This window comes from Spermophilus citellus (genome assembly GCF_964194105.1).
Source record: "Spermophilus citellus genome assembly, chromosome: 15".
Taxonomy (NCBI): Eukaryota; Metazoa; Chordata; class Mammalia; order Rodentia; family Sciuridae; genus Spermophilus; species Spermophilus citellus.
In genome coordinates, this window is record NC_138195.1 from 43,909,342 (window position 1) to 43,925,625 (window position 16,284).

The 16,284-nt window shown below is 58.9% G+C and overlaps 1 protein-coding gene across 1 annotated transcript; it reads left to right on the forward strand.

Moving 5' to 3' along the window:
* Window positions 1-207: 207 nt before the first annotated feature.
* Window positions 208-15,897, forward strand: COL13A1 (collagen type XIII alpha 1 chain; the record flags this gene model as incomplete). The annotated part of the gene is made up of 2 exons (XM_081268145.1): window positions 208-1,040; window positions 15,811-15,897. The coding sequence occupies exons 1-2, from the start codon at window positions 747-749 to the stop codon at window positions 15,895-15,897; spliced, it is 381 nt and encodes a 126-aa protein (XP_081124271.1). The 5' UTR covers window positions 208-746.
* Window positions 15,898-16,284: the final 387 nt, after the last annotated feature.

Below are 16,284 nucleotides of genomic sequence, written 5' to 3' on the forward strand. Positions count from 1 at the left end.
ACCCCCTTCCTGCCTATAAATAACCCAAAGTGTCACTTCAAAGAGGACAGGGAGCGCGGGAGAGGGGCTCCCGGGGCTGGCGGACTAGGATAGTAGGCCTGCACACCACGCCCCCCACCCGGGGCGAGTTTGCATAAATAAACAAATCCAAGCAGGAGGTGGAGGGGGAGTGGAGCGGAGGAGGAGGGAGGGGGCGGGAGAGATTAGTTTGGGAAGTAGCACGGATTGCTCATCTGATCCGTGCAGCCTCAGAGAGTGTGTCAAGTTACAGAGGCGCCGGAATCTGTCCCAGCGCTCCTCGGCAGCGGCCACGACCCACCTCTGCCCATGGGGCCCTCCATGTGCGCCCCTGCACCCGGGGACTGAAACTGGCTCTCCCGGGAGAGGCAAGACATCCAGAAGGACCGACAGCGCAGCACCAGCTGGAGGACTCTGCAGACTCTTGAAGGGAAAGACAGGCGGGGGGCCGGCCAGATTGCCCTCACTTTCCTGGACTTGGAGCGTTCTTCCAAATAACTTTTTTTCCTCACTTTGGTGTACCCCGATTACCGCTGGTTGTGATTTTCGGCTTTCCGCCTCCTACTACTAATTTTTCCGTCCTCTTTGCCGGAAGCAAAGGAAAGGGACGTTTTCCAGCAACACAAGCCCTTTCCCCCTGCCCCACAGTTTGGATCGCGCCTTTCGGCAGCGGCTCTTGCTTTTATTTATTCTATTTATTTATTTATTGGTTCTTAAGACGCGAGGGGATGGTAGCGGAGCGAGCCCGCAAAGCGGCCACCGCGGCTGCCCGCGGCCCCGGAGAGCTGGGCGCGCCCGGGACAGTGGTGCTGGCGGCGGCGCGAGCTGAGCGCTGTGCGCGGCTGCCCAGCCCAGGGTCGTGCGGGTTGCTGGCGCTGACTCTCTGCTCGCTGGCCCTCAGCCTGCTCGCCCACTTTCGGACCGCGGAGCTGCAGGCCCGGGTGCTGCGCTTGGAAGCAGAGCGCGGGGAGCAGCAAATGGAGACGGCTATTTTGGGACGAGTCAACCAACTGCTGGACGAGGTCTGTGCTCTTTGTTGCTGGCTTTTATCCCTCCCCGCGGCGCCCCCCTGCGCAGGCTCCAAACTGTCCACCAGCCAGTGCCGGTGGGTGCTCACCCTCCGCGCCACCGGGTGCGCCCTGGGCTAGAGCGATTTGTCCGCGGGAGGGGTGGGGGCACACGGCGACGCCATCTGTCCAGGGACCCGGAGAACCTGGTCGGCGTGGGCTCCATCCCCGCTCCGCTCTCAGCAGGCGCCCCCAGTGTCTGGCCCTGGGCGCGCCAGGCAGGTGGAGAAAGGCAGGGCGCACGAAGGCGGGCCAGCTTCACTTGATCCTCCCGGACCCACCGGGGTGGTGTGCGAGGCCCCAACGCCCACGCGGAGGGTCGCATGCCAGGCGTGGCAGCCGGCCTAGGCTGCTGAGCCCCTGTGGTCTTCCCTCCACCCTACCAGGTTAGGTGCTGCCTATTTTATTGCCACAGTGGGAAGAGGGAGTGAGGAACTGAGTCATCCAAGGGTCTTCGGGGCCGAGGGGACAGTACTCACCGGGTGGAGGGTGGAGGGAGTTTGTGATCGTCCTTGCTCATTGGTCCGGCCGCTTAGGCCCTAGTGTGGGTCTCCTGGCTCTGCTGTGGTTGTGCATGAACTAGCCCATATCGTCTTGTTTCTAAGCTGAGTTTCTTATGCAGGGCCTTTGGAATGGTCCCCAGCTTTTTTTTCTACTGGGTAAATGATACTGAGCTTTCTCCAATTCCCCAAATTTCCCTGATCCAAGTAAACCCAAAGCTGATAGCGTCACTCAGCCATGGTACTCTTGGGAGTGCATGAAGAGATGGTGCCTCCCCAGAAGGAGGGACAGGCCTTCACCTTGGGCTTCCAGAGGAAAGTTTGGGCCTTGCTAGAATCTGGACATCACAGAGGATCCAGAGCCCTGCGGGAGGGAAGGACAGGCAGGTGAGGGCTGCAGTAGTCTGGAAAGTGGTCCTGGGACAGGGTGGCGGTGACAGGTTTCCATGGGGAGAAGGGGGAGGAGGTCTGGTCCCTAGTAGGAGGTGGTGTGGAACCGTGGAGAAAGGCAGAGTGGTGGCATCTCGACTCTCTGGGTTTTTATTCCTGCTCTCCTACTTTGGAAGCTGTGAAACCTGAGACAAATTCGATGACCTCTCTGAGCTTTTGGAATAGTGATGATGATGGCAAACCTCAGAGCCCGGCTCTAACAGTGGTGAATGCTGTGGCCATTTAATTCCACACAACCTGATTTCTTTGGGGGTTCCTTTGCCAGAGTTCTCCAGGCTGGTCAGGTAGGGGGAGAGCCCTGAACTTCACTGGGCCAGAGCAGAAGGGCAGTCACAGGGCAGTGACTGGTGCTAGTCATGCCACCAGGACTGCTGCTGTCAGCTCATTCCCACGCCCTCCAGGCCCCAGGGAATCCAGAGGACTCAGTCAGGCCGCCCACGGTCCCCTGCCCCCAGGCGGAGCAGCAGGAGCCGGTGGCCTTCACTGGTTGGTGAGTGTGTGAGGGGAGGGTGGAGCCAGTCCGGTGCAGCTTCCAGGTATCCTGGGCCCAGCTGCCAGCAGCAGCATCTGGCCCTGGAGGTATCTCACTTTTCTTCTCCGCCCTCTCCCTTCCCTGTCCCTCCCGCTGGTCATGGGAGCCCCAGCCCTTGGCAGCTCCTGCTTTCTCTGCTGAAGATGTAGCCCCACCAAGTCGCATGCTCTCCTCTCGGGGGTCTTGGGACTAACCACCTGCCATGCTCACTCTTCCTCCCGGAGCACCCGCCCACCACCTCCAGATCTCATCTGCAGAGCTGAGAGTCACCCAGAAATCATCTAGAGTGACCCCTGCTTTCCTGATGGAAAAACTGAGACCCAGAGAAGGGCAGTAGGTGGCTCAGGGTCACACAGTGAGATCCGGGACTCGAGCCTCCCGACGGACCTGGAGCAAAGGGTTCTTTGGTGTCCTGGCAGCTTCCTGAGAGCCAGCTGGGGGTCCGGCGCTGGGGGAGACACCGTCTGCCTCTTAAACTCAGTGGTAAATGGGACCCAAAGAGAAAGCGGGCGGTGAGCTCGTCATGTAGAAAATAATGAAAGAGGGGGACTGGGCACTGTGTTCCACGTCATCTGATGCTGGTGGCAGTTATGGTGGGCTTCCAGGGGAGTGATTGGGGAGTGAAGATCTAAGGGTGAAGAGAAGTTTGCCTGCGGAAGAGGGCGAGTGTGTGGGCTTGCGCTAAGGGGCCAAGCGGCCCGCTTCCGGAGGCTGGAGCCAGAGAGCAGGGTTTTCCTCGGGACACTGAAGAAACTCCAATCCCCCATGGGCTGGGAGGGCAGGAGAGAGACAGGCGCCTGGGTGGAGAGGACCCTGGGGCAGAGCTTCGTAAGGGCAGCGGGGACCACTGCTGGGCTTCTGTCCTTGGAATGAGAACAGAGGGGTCAAGCCAACAGGGTGCTACCGCAGGCGGAGGGGACCGTGACCTGGAGTGGAGTGGAAACAGGGTCCCAGGGAGTGCCTGGGCGGGGTGGCTGCCGTGGTGGGACCTGGTTCTGTAAGAGAAGGTGCTGGAAGCCAAGGGATAGAGCTGTCCTGTGGGTGAAAGCCTGGCCTGTGGGGAGGGTGGCTAAGTTCTAGGGCTTCTAAAGGGCCACACGAGGGTCACGGGGTCCCATACAGTAATCACTAGTCACATTAAAATTAAAGAAAAGTCCGATTTTCATTTCCAGTCACACCAGCTCCCCTCTGAGGGTCAGAAGCTGCAGCAGCCCAGCAGGGTCATGGCGCCTGCGCACGCGGGTGAGCTAAAGGACCAAGAACAGGGTTCTAGCCTGGCCCTGGTCCTAGCCGAGCCAGGCCATCCCAACTGACCCTTTAGGTTTCTCTTCTGTAAAAAGCAGGCCCTGCCCGCTCCCAGGAATGCTGAAAGGACCTCAGGGGATGGCAGCTGGGAGCCCACACGGGAAAGTGCCACCAGCAAGAGCTAGCAGGAGGAAATGCGCGCACCTGGGTGCGGCCCAGGCCTGGGGCAGGTGGCTTCAGGGACACTGCCCTGGGGTCCTGGCCACTCACTGAAGGAGAGTAGAGGGCCTCAGGAGGGACACCCTGGTGAGACCCGGCCTTCGCAGTGGCCTGGAGGCTGGGGCTGCACTCTCTGCAAGGCAGGGGGAAGGGGAGCTGGAGGCCTGGCCAGTCTGGGGGGCCCTGTAGGAGAGGAGCCGAGGCAGAAGTGAGGGGCTCAGCACTGAGGCTATGGGTCAGAGCCAGGCGAGGAGGACGGGGGAGCTGGAAGTGTGGATTCCAGACGGGGCCCCAACTCTCCCGCCAGCCCTCTCTCCTGGTCGGGGAACCTTAACGAGCCATCCAGCTGCCTGTTATTTGATTTGCTTGCTGTGAAGAAAGAAAGTGGAATGTCCCAAATGGAGAAAATCAGTTGACACCTAGGACTGGGCAGTGGGTGAGCAGCGAGAGGAGGAGGGACTTGAAACCAGCCAGATCCACGTGGAAGGGCCTGGGGGCGTGGGGGACAGTCTGGGCAGTCATCTCCAAGGTCAGTTTTAAGGGCTATTGGGCAGGATTCCCATCCCTAATGACAACAGTGGCATTAAGATGCCCTGGTGTCCCAGGGTGGGCCGTTCAGAGCCGATGCGAGGCTGTTACCAGGACAGCTCTTTCCACCCTCACAGCTTCCAGAAGGATGGCTGCTCTCCTTAGCCACTATATGGTTAAGAAGACCCACATCACCGCCACCACACTGTTGGTGAGTCCTTCCTCCAGGCATTGAGGATCCCCTGGGAGAAAAAAGTGGCCAGAACTTCCAGGCTAAAATGTTGAGGACCCGGGGCCCTAAAACTAACCACGGTGATAGGAATGTCGTATAGTCACAGCAAGGGCACAGGGGCCTCTTTTGGGTCCTTTTCCAAAGAAGAATTTAGGAGAGCAGTCAGTGGCTTGCCGGGCTCTGGATGAGGTTCCCTGGGATTGAAGTGGTGGGATGAAGATGGGCACAGGGTGGCTTGGCAGTGTCTTTGGTGGGAGAACCATCACTGGCTGGACCTCAGGAAGTGGACAGACCCAAGGTCCAGGCACCCTCAAGTGCAGCCCAGCACACCACAATGGCAGTTCCCAGTCGGGTCCTCCTTCACTCTATGGCTGGGAAAGAAAAGATCCAAAGGATGCATGGGCTGGCTTCAGAGGAACGGGGAGTCAGAGCCAGCCGGCAGTGGACCGTGAGCCTTTCTCCTTTCCACTTAACTCAGGGACCAATACATGGCAAGTGTACCCTGCTCCCCATTCCAGGGCCCTCAGCAGACATTGCTAATCAATTGCAGCACACTCTCCCCGCCAGGCTCACCAGCAGCCCCAGAATCCTGCTGGACCCCATGCTCCCAGAAGCCACTTCTAACTAGGGGGCAAGTTGGTGTTCAGCTCTTGATGATTCTAAGTATCTTTGTTTTTCCAAATACAAAGCACACTTGCGATGGGTAAAGTCGTGGAGAATCCTTACAGCCTTATGGCTTCTCCAGAGACCTTAAAAAAAAATAGCAGGTAACTCCAAACCAGACAGAGGACCTCATTATGTAGCTGGAGGTGGGGACAAAAGCAAGGTTCCATCTATTACAATTGGATCACTCCCAGGAAGGTGTCCTTCCCCTTATTCTGAATCATCCTAGATTTGACCCAAGGCCTCCCTGGAAAAAGCCTTCTCAAAGCACCCCAACCCAGCCCAGCTCTCTCCCTGCTCCCACTTCCTGTGGCTCTTCCTGGCTGACATTTAACTCCCAGAAGGAGCTCAGTGCTCTTGGCTTCCCTGCCCAGACCCATGGCAGACATTACTAATCGCTGCACGCACTGTCTCACTGAACCTAAATGGGCTTCAGGATCCTTCCCACACCAGGCGCCAGGCTGCCACCCTGGGCCCACTGCAGTCAACGAGCAAGGTAAAGTCTGCTGCCACCCACGGCTCAGCCCCAGCCCCACTGTGCCTTTAATGTCTCATCTCTCCATGTGGTCATATGCAATCCGATGACAGAGACAGGGACTCAATAAGACTCTCTGGGTCTTATTGAGCCTAGCCCAGGACTCTGCAGGTAGGAGGCAGACCTCACCAATTAGCTGGCCTTCAGTTTCTGTTGATGGAGGCCATGGAAGGCTTGGTGGCCAGCTGTGCCCCCCTTGTCCCCAGTCCGGGACCCAGCTCTAGGCTCAGCATTAGTTCGGGGGCAGTGTCACCTGGAAGGGAGGTTTCCCAGCAGCAAGCAGCCAGACGGTGACATGACTAACTCCTCTAAGTCGGGGCAGCTGTCTGGTCCTGGCAGGGAGAGGGTGGCTCTGTGCATCCACATGGACCAACCGCTGGGGCACTGTCCCCGCCAGTCCCTACTCCGAAGTCTGAGCCGCTTCTTCCCCTGCCCAGGCCGCCTGGCACGGCTTCCTTTTTCTCTTGGCAGAGGGCGGGGGCAGAGCAGTGCAGCAGGCCAGTGTGCGCCTTTGACACCACGTGGACCTCTGCAGAGAGCTGTGGGACTTGAGCCTCAGCATGCTGGTGACCTCACCCTCCTCACAGATCATTGAGGGCACCTGTGTTCACCTGTGACCCTTTCCACCTCACTCGTCACCAGAGAGGATGAGACAGGGCAGCTCTGGGTCCACAGCTTTTATTCATAGCTAATATTCACTGAGCACTTACTATGTACCAGGCACTAGTCAAAAATCCTCACTATGATCCTATCAGAGGTTACTTTTTTTTTTTTTAAACTTTTCCCTTTTTACAGAAAAGAAACTGAAGGCCCAAGGAGGTTAAGTAACTTTCTCAAGGTCACACGGCCAGTGAGCAGTAGAGACAGGCCTTGAATCCAGGCCGTGTGGCCCCAAAGTTGGCATTCTGAGCCACCAGCATAACCTTGTGTGCATGAAGTCGCACACTCCTGTGACTGCAGAGGCTGATCTGGTCAGCCAGGGTCTCAGAACCGTTCTGCCGCATCTGCCTCCCAGATGGTGGCGTTTACTGAACTGACTGGGCATGGGACCTGCACCACACCTTTGTCGTGAGAATAACCCTGATGATGTCATTCATGTCATCGGGCCCTGGTGAAGGACCTCCGTAGAGTCCTTGTCAGCCCTGGTGTGTGGCATGCTGGGGCTTCCAGGAAGGGACGGGCCTGTGGCTGTCTCTTGGCTGATCGGAAGCTGCGCCTGGCACTGTGTGGCCCTGGGCAGGAGCGTCTGGAGGAGCCGCAGCCCCGGTTCTCTCTGCTCGCCTGAGCCTGACTTTCCTCCTTCCTCTGTCACCTTCTCCTTCTTCCTGGGTCATGTCTGTCTGTCTGATCAGTTGCTCGAAGGCCCCCTTTTAGAAATGAGATGGGGTTCAAAGTTCTGAGGCAACCTTCAAGTGACTCTCCTTCCTTCTCCTCGTCTGCAGACGTCCGAAAAGGCTGCACCTGGACCAGCCACCGCTGCCTGCCACCTCCCCACCACCTGGGTGGGGCCCTGGGGGTCACACTCCGCGGGCATTGTGCTCTGCCGCTGGGGTTGGGCGCCCTGTGCTAGAGTTTGTGTGTGGCCTGGTGCCTGGAGCATCCTGTGCAGTGTCACCCAAACCCCTCTTGGGGTCCCCTGGTGCTTGAAGGCCCAGGAGTGGCAGCAATGGGGGTCGCAGTGAGAAGTCAGTGGGTCCTAGCACGCGCTAAGCAGTCTGGAAGGCTGGAGGGTTCAAGACGGGCGAGCAGTAGGGTCTTCCCTGAATTGTTTCCCAGAAAAACGAAGCCGAGGAGATCTGCCATTTGGAAGAGAGGTTTCTAGAAGGCCTAGGAAGTTCTTCTGCCACCTCTTTTTTTTTTTTTTCCTTCCTGGTGCTGGGACGAAGCACATGCCAGGCCAGTGCCCTGCCCGAGCCCCAGCCCAGCCCTCCTCCTGCGTCTCTTGGTTGGATTCTGCACCCAGAGCAGCTCGTTGGGTCCTCGGAGGTGAGGGGCGCAGCTGCTCCTCCAAGGGAAACTGAGGCCCACTTCCAATGGGGAGGGCTGGGCTCCTGGGTCTCTGGCCCCCTGGGTATCATCCGGGCCCTAGCAGCAGCACCCCACGGGGACCCTCCAACCTCCCACGCAGCCAGTGCCATCGTTGCCCTTGGGGTGGGGTGTCACTGCAGCAAGCTGCGTGGCTTAGTGACAAGGACACAGGAAGGGCATTGGGTTAAAAGAGGCTCTTCATGTCCCTCCCCCTGGGCTGGCACCTGAAGTTCCCTGGGCATGGGAGGCGGCTTAGTGACATGGGACATCACCTGCCACTCCAGCCTCTCCCCATTTTATAAAGTCAGAGTGTCAGGAGGAAGGGGCTGAGGGAGTCACGTGCTGCCCCGGGATTTCCCCACAGCAGCCCTGGTCCCGGGGCTCACATCCACTCGGTGACGCGGGGATCACTACTTGTGCTCCTGACCATCTCCTCGGAGCCCAACGCCTCCACACCTCCCGCAGGTCTTGACAGCACCTCGAACTCCACGCGTGTAAACTGAGCAGACGTCCAGCCTCCCCGCGGTCCCCCAGGGTCAGTGGGGCCCTCAGCTCTGCCCGGTCGACCATGCCCTCTCAGCCTCTTCCCTCCATCACTGTCTGTCCCTCCTGGCTCCAGCCACCCCTCGCCTCCACCCACTCTGTCCCAGCCCTTTTATCATCCGTACACAGCAGCCGCCCGATCACATCATCTCCCTGATTAAAGCTCTGTAGTAACTTCCAATCGCTCTGGGTCAGAGGCAAATCTTCCCAGCCTTGGCCCCCTGTCCAGCCTCCTGTCTCGCCTGCTCTTGCTTTCAGAGCCCAGCCGTATGGCCGTGTGCAGTCATGGCTGGGGCCACAGCCTCTGGAGTCAGTTTGTGGGGTTTAAATCTAGCTCTGCTAATTGCTGGCTGTGTGACCTTGAACAAGTTGTTCAACCTCTCTGTGCCTTGAATGATCTCTATGTAAAATTAGGAGTGATGCTAATGAGAGTGTCTCTCCCTATAAGGGTTGTTTTTAGAATTAAGTTAAACATAAAGTGCTTTGAGCGGCGCCTAGTACTCTGGTCATAGATATTTTAATCTCCTTGAACGAGCCAAGCTCCAGCTGTCACAGACACACAATGAGAGTGTGGGCTCTGAGCCAGGCTTCCTGGGTTCAAATCCTGCCCCTGGCCCTCCTGGCTGCATGCCATCTTGCAGGCTGCTGCCCCTCTCTCCTCCTCAGTTTCCTGGCTCATAAAATGGGTTGCCGTCGGCACGGAATGAGCGAATGTCAGCGCGAGGCTTGCCTGGCTCCTAAGAAATGCGTTATTGTGCAAGTTTGAGGCCTTCCCTGTCCCCTCAGCTGGCTGGCGGCTGTGTGTCCCCAGCTCAGCTCCCACTTCCTCATGATGAGCCCAACTAGTCCATGACTGGCCCCCAGCCACTCTCCCCCTCGGTCACATCCCTGGTGACGGTGGCTGCCTCTCCTCCATGTATGTGGTCCTGGGCAGCTCTCACGAGCTCCCTGAGGACAGTCCATGCCTCCTCAGCTCAGATGCACGTCCCCCGGGAAGAGGCTCCAGCCTCTGCCCAGGACTCTCGCCCGAGCCCCTCCCACTCTGTAGTCAGAGTCCCGGCCTCATCCTGCACAGGCCCAGAGGGGAGCCATGACCCCCAGACCCTGGCGGTCCTGCGCCCCTTGCCGAGCTGGCTCCCACCCACAGCCAGCTGCAGGGCTCAGCTCCTTGATCCCCAGAAGCAGCAGCATTGCCTTGGGTCAGCAGAAAGGAAGGACTTTCCCATCCGAAGGCCGGAAAACTGGAGGCCCGAGCCTCCTTTCTCTAGCTTTCTGAACTCACTGGAGCTTGGGTTGGTTTGTCTGTGGTTTTGATGGAACCCAGTTGGTGGCACCCTGTGGCATCTGGGGGACCCCTGGCCCCTGTTTCATGGCCCTGTGATCACGAGCCAAGGCCATTGCACAAAGAAGGCTGAGGAGGGAAGGCGGCAGCTCCCGGCACCTGGCCTAGGGACAGGGCGGGTCCTCCGGGTGGGCGCGGGTTGGATGCCCAGTTTCCTCTGCTTTGATTCTGCCCTGCTGGCCGCCTGTGCCCGAGGGCATGGGGTGGCGCCTGGCCTGCCCGTCACAAACCCGTCCTGTGGGATCAGCCCTCCTGTGGGATCAGCCCGCTTCTGCGGTCCCTGGGGTCCAGCCTTCAGCCTAAGGAGCCAGCACCGAAGGTCCCTCACTGGAAGGCTCCTGTCACCATCTAGCCACATCCTGCTGAGCCCCACCCAAAGCCCACCTCCTTCTGGGACGGCAGGGGCCAGGCCTGGAAGTTGGGTGTGGTTCTAGAGTGGATCAGGGCCACCCGACCCGGCCTCGTCCTCAAAGGGCCAGCGGGGGCTCCTGCTGACGACAGGGCCCTGGAGTCGGCGGAGCACTGTCCACTGTCGGGATGAGGTGCCTGCGGGGCCCTGGGCCTCACCTGCTGTGGCCATGTCCGTGGGCTCCTCCTCTTTCAGCATCTGATCCTCGGGGTCCTGCCTGCACGACCCTCGCTCACCTCCTCTGGAGGGAAGTGGGTGACCTGACCACTGTGATGGGGCCAGGCCAGCGGGGGGTGTGGGCAGGAGAGCCACCATGTGCTGGCTGTGTGACATAGTAGGCCCTGAGGCAGCAGCCCCAGACAGAGGTGGCCTTTGCCTGGCCACGAGAGCGCGTGCAGCTCCACAGCCTCACTCCTGCGCTTGGCTCCCCTTCTCGGCTTCTCTGCCCATCTTACCCCTGTGGCCAGTGTTACCCCCATTGCAGGGGCGAGGAAATCGAGGTCGGGGATTAGATCTCTTGCTTACTATATGGGGACGAGACCCCAAGGCCCACACGGCCAAGCTCTGTCATGATGCTTCCTTGGCGTTTGGAGTTCACCCCAAACTGAGTCCCAAGGGCAGGTGGCTTCTCGTAGAATTCGCACTCTAACACTAAATTAATTATCAAGGGGCTGTGGCTCCGTGGTAGAGCGCTTGCCATGTTGCACAAGGCTCTGGATCCAATCCCCAGGGCTGCAAAACCAAGCAGACCACGAAGTTAGTTTCTTTTTTAAAAAAATTAATGAAGGCCAGTCATGGTGGTGCACACCTGTAGTCCCAGCAGCTCTGGAGGCTGAGGCAGGAGGATCGCAGGTTCAAAGCCAGCCTTGGCAACTTAAGGAGACCCTAAGCAACTTAGCAAGACCCTGTCTCTAGATGAAATATAAAAAGGATTGGAGATGTGGCTCGGTGGTTAACCGCCTCTGGGCTCAATCCCTTGAACAACAACAACAACAAAATTAATTAAGTGACTCTTTTCCAACGCACTTAGCCCAGTGCCTGGCTCTGTGCTCCGTGGGTAGCTATGTTACTATTCACGTGTTCCAGCTCCCACCGCAGGCACAGGACTTTGTCATCTCCTTCAGTCTACACAGCAGCACTTGGGAGGTGGCAGGGTGATACCCCCACGTGGTGGGGCCCTCATCCATGCAACTGGGCCAAAGGCCACAGGGTAGAGTGCAGAGTCCCCGGCCTCTCTCTGGACCTCCTCCCTACCCTGACTGGGACCCACCAGGCATGACAGAGGCCGGGGCCATGTCCCTTTAAGAGCCCTCCGCCGGGGCCTGGGAGGGAGTGGCCCCTGGCAGGGTGGGCCAGCTGCATTCTGTGGCCAGGAGAGGCCGCCTGGCATTTCCCCCTTTGATACTGATACAGGCATCTTAATAGCTGCGCGTCAGGTGGGTGTGTTTCAGCTCGCGCCACACAGGGCATTCCAGGGGGTCCCCGGGACACCAGCAGGGGTGAAGCAGGAAGGCATCTCAGCCCTGGTGACGGGGGTCCCCCCAGGGCCCAGAAAGCGTCCCACCCACCCCTGAGCTCACCTGGGGATTCTCACCTGGGTCTCAAACTCAGATGTCTGAGGTGCGAGCTGGCGTCCTAAACAGGTAACTCTGGCCATACAGGAGTGCCACTGTGACCTGGGCGGCACAGACACGTACGGGGGGCAGCCACCACGCAGTGCCACCTGCTCGGAGCATGGCCCACAGCTGCCCACTGCCAGACCGTCCTGCTGTACAAGATGGGAAATCAGAACTTAACCAGACAGCTCCTGATTTGTAAACCACCAGCACTTCCTGAGCACCTACTGTGTGCCAGGCCCTGTTCTAGTCACCAGGGATGTGCTAGAGAATGAAACAGAACAAAACCCACATCCTGTGGAGTTGACCTTCTCATGGGGGAGAGAGGCTGTAAGCAACATAAACCACCAAAGCAAAGTAGAACCGAATTCCTAAGGAGGAGATGCAAGAGGGAGGGGATAGGAAGCTCACGGGGTAGTAAAAGCAAAGAAGTCCTCTTTAGGAGCACACCAGGTGGACAGCTAGGAAAAAGCATCCCAGAGACACCGGTAAGTGCAAAGGCCCTGAGGCAGGAGAAGGCTGGTGGCGTGTGTGGAGTAAGAGGCCTGTGTGATCACCTGGCTGCCGCTGTTGAGGACGGGCTGTGGAACCCGAGCAGGAGCAGGAGCTCCTTTAGAAGGCTTTTGCAGTAATTGATGATGAGACTCCAAGGTGGCCATGGTGGGGTGGAGAGAAGGGACCCAATCCCAGGTGTGTGTGGAAGGCAGGGAACAGGAGTTGCTCAGGATGGGTGTGGGTGAGACAGAGAGGCACCTGGAGGATTCTGGGGTTTCAAGCAGCTCTTGGTCCAGTGACAGGGAAGTTTCTGGAGACGCAGGCCTGGGGAGGGCTCATTTGTGCTGTGAGATTGGGAGATGCTGAGTGGACGGGGCGGGGGGCAGGGCCGGCGGCTGGCTGCGCTGGAGGACCACAGGGAGGTCCAGGCTGGGGATGCAGAGGTGGCCACACCATCACATCCAGATGTCACTGGAGCCTCAAGGCCAGGAGAAGTTCCCAAAGGAGCCAGTGTCTAGAGGAGAGAGGCAGGCGAGGCCCTGGACTGGGGGCCCTGTAGCCTGCCACATTTAGGTGTCAGTGACAAGAAGGAGCCAGGGATGGAGCCAGAGGAGCAGCCGCAGTGGTAGGAGGGAGCCCAGGGCAGAAGGATAGGAGGCGAGGAGGGCGGGACGTCCACCCAACGGGGCAATACGAGGTCACTGGGTCGGAGCCTTCATGGGGAGGGAGGGCTGCAGCCAGATGAGAGGGGAGAAGGAGGGGGAAGAGAAGCAGGAGGCAGCCACAGCGCGCTGTCGGCGGGAGTCTTCCTGGGAAGGGCGAAGCGCCCTGAAGAGGGGCGGTTTCTCTCCTTTTGTGCAACGTGTGCATAATGACCACTGGGGTGGGGACAGCAGCGAAACCCGACTCATGTCCTTTTCTGGGAACGGCCACCTTGATTGCCCTGTGTCTTCTTTCACCTGCTCAGCAGTGTCGTCTTGATGGAGCCTGTTCCCCGGGGGTCCTGGGCAGAAGCCTGTGCTGGCCCTGGTATCAGTGATCTGGTCTGGAGGAGGAAACTGATGAGACAGGAGGCGGGGGACTCGCTGGCTCCATGTCCCTGGGCAGGTGGAGAGTGAGGTCTGGGGCCGTGGAGGGGTGGGCCTTAGATGGGGTGCAGAGGAGAGAAGGGCACTCAGGGCACTGATGGACAGGCACGGGCGGCGGTGGTCACCCCTGGAGCCCCATGTGCTGCCGCAGTGCCGTTGCCCAGTGGACAGTGGCCCTGCTGCTTCCGCACGCCAGCCGGGGTCCTGTCGGTCATTGACCAGCTCCGTCATTTAGCAGATCTATGTCATGTGCCCACAGGGGGCCAGGCCACAGGTTCTGGGTGGGAAGGGGTGAAGTAGATTCATGAGGTCCCTAACTGGAAAGTGGCACTAATGTACCAGGCTCAGAGCTGGGCCTCACACGGGCTTCCACCAGACTTTGTCCTGGGAGGTCACCTGCTTGCCCACTCTGCCCAACTGTACCTGGCCTCCACCTCCATCCACCCTGTGCTGCATGCCCAGCCTCCCTTCTAAGTGAGGGCCTCCCCATGGGTGTCCCCTTCTTCCTGTCTGCTTTGATCTCTCGCTCCCTTCTGCCTTCAGAGGCCCCCCACCCATCCCATCCTGTGCTCCCTCATGAGGGACATTTGCATACCCCTTTCTACAGCAGAAGGGAGTGGATTTTGGTGGGGGAGGTACCAGGGATTGAACCCAATGGCACTCAACCACTGAGCCACTGAGATTGCAGGGCCTGGCTGGGAGGTATTAGACTTTACCTTAAAAGGTGTGAGTTCACAGCTCGGATCCACCATGTGCTGGCTGTGTGACTTTTGGTATATCATTGAACGTCTCTGTTGCCTTAAGTATTGAACGAGGTCCCTATTAAACCTACTCAAAGCACCCAGCTTAGTGCCAGTCCACGTGGTGGCTCAGCAGATGTTAGTGTGCTATGAATCCTCTTGAAGTTTCCCACCCTTCCCTCCCCACACCCAACATCAACTCCTATGACACCTCCCACGTGACAGTCTTTCCTCTCTTGAGGCCCAATCTGAGTGGCAAAATGACCAGGCAGTGAGGGAGCGAATGCTACAGAAATGTTTAGGGGCCAGCCGGTACCCAGAGTGGCCAGCACCGTCAAGCGGGGGACTGCAGTACCTGGATGTGGCCAGTCCTTGGCAGCCAGAGTGCAGACCCCATCTGGGCAGATCTTCTGATTTTTTAAGAGAAAATAGAAACACAAATTTGCATGGGGAACCACCCACTTCAAAATGTTACCAACAAATTAAACAAGGATTCAAAAACTCACTGTGGGAACCAAGTGAAATAGCTTAAGGGCCCATGTGGCTGGGCTTCTGGCTGCCCGCTGCCCACTAGCACCAGAGCGTGTGGCTGGGACCCAGCTCCCGCCTTTGCTCCCAGTGACCTTGGCTGGGGTGGTCCTCGGTGTCTTCAGGTCCCTCACCTGTCACAGGAGGGCAGTAGTAGTGACACATGCATTGAGGACGCCCTAGGAGTCGGGCACCATGCTTGTATGTTCCAGCCTTTTCCATGGGGTTTCGGTGCCGCTGGGACTGTTACCAGCCCAGGGTCCTAGAACCGTGTGTGAACCAGGCAGTGTCCCCAGGGCCATCTCTGATGACCCCGTGCTAGTCTGGCCCGTCGCATTGCCAGGATCAAGGCTGAGGGCGCACGCGGGCCCCAGCCCTGCCCTGGCACAGCTAGCGCACAGGACCTGGGCACCCTGGGCGCCATGGCCTCTGGCCGCGCATGGCCGTTCTGCAGCAACTGGATGGCTGGTCCCCACGGCTGGGGGTGCGCTACCTCTTTGGAGCCCCCGCCCCTTTGGGGCCTTCCACGGGGTCTCAGTGATTTCAGCCTCTGGGAAGAGGTGTAGAGGATGCAGGGCCTGCCCAGCGCCCTCGTCCCCCGCCTCTGCCCACCTGTCTGAGCCGCCTGCGGGAGGAAACTGCAAGAGCAGAAGGCACTGTCCCTGCCCAGGGGTCCATCAGAAGTCCAGTCCCACAAGGGGAACAATTAGCAGAAGACCCAGAAGAGCACGTCATTGTGCACATGGCTGGGGGGCCTGGGGACCCTGAGGGTTCACAGAGCCCGATGGCTGGGTTGACTTCTTTAGGAGCACTCCGGAGGGGAGCCGCTGACACTACCAGCCGCCTTCTCTACTTCTTATTACCCTAGGCCTGGTGGCCTGAGGGCCATTAACCAGCAGCCTTTGATCCCTGCAGAGCCCTGTGCTCCCCCCATGCGCCCTTCTCCCTCCCCCTCCTGCCCACTGTGCAGACACTCTCCAGGGCCCGGCTTTATGAGCTCCCGTGACCCCTCTTGTCTGTCTCTTTGTACAGAAATGGAAGCTCCACTCACGGAGGCGCCGGGAGGCCCCGAAGATGTCCCCAGCATGTAACTGCCCGCCAGGTAAGGAGCCCCGCTGACGGGTCGGCCGCGCATCCCTGGCACACATGCCGCCCACCACGTCCTTCTGCGGCGGCCAGGCCGCATTACCGCCCAGCTCGGCCCATCTCTTCTTTTGAAAGATGGGAAGGACAGTATCGTGTTGGTGACCTTCCATCCACCCACTGATGGGCCCAACTGTACCCCTCCATCCGCTCTCCATCCATCCAGGCACGCATCCCTTCAGGAGCTCTTCTTCCTGAGCCTCACGCTCTTTGAAACAGGCTGTGATTAAGCCAGATAAGATGATGGACATGGTCACATTTTGAAAATCATGATATGCAGAACCCAAGGGCAGATTGGCCCCCGAGGGTGAGGACCCCTTGCCATGTTCTCTAGTTCTCCCGTCATGGGCGTGCACAAACATG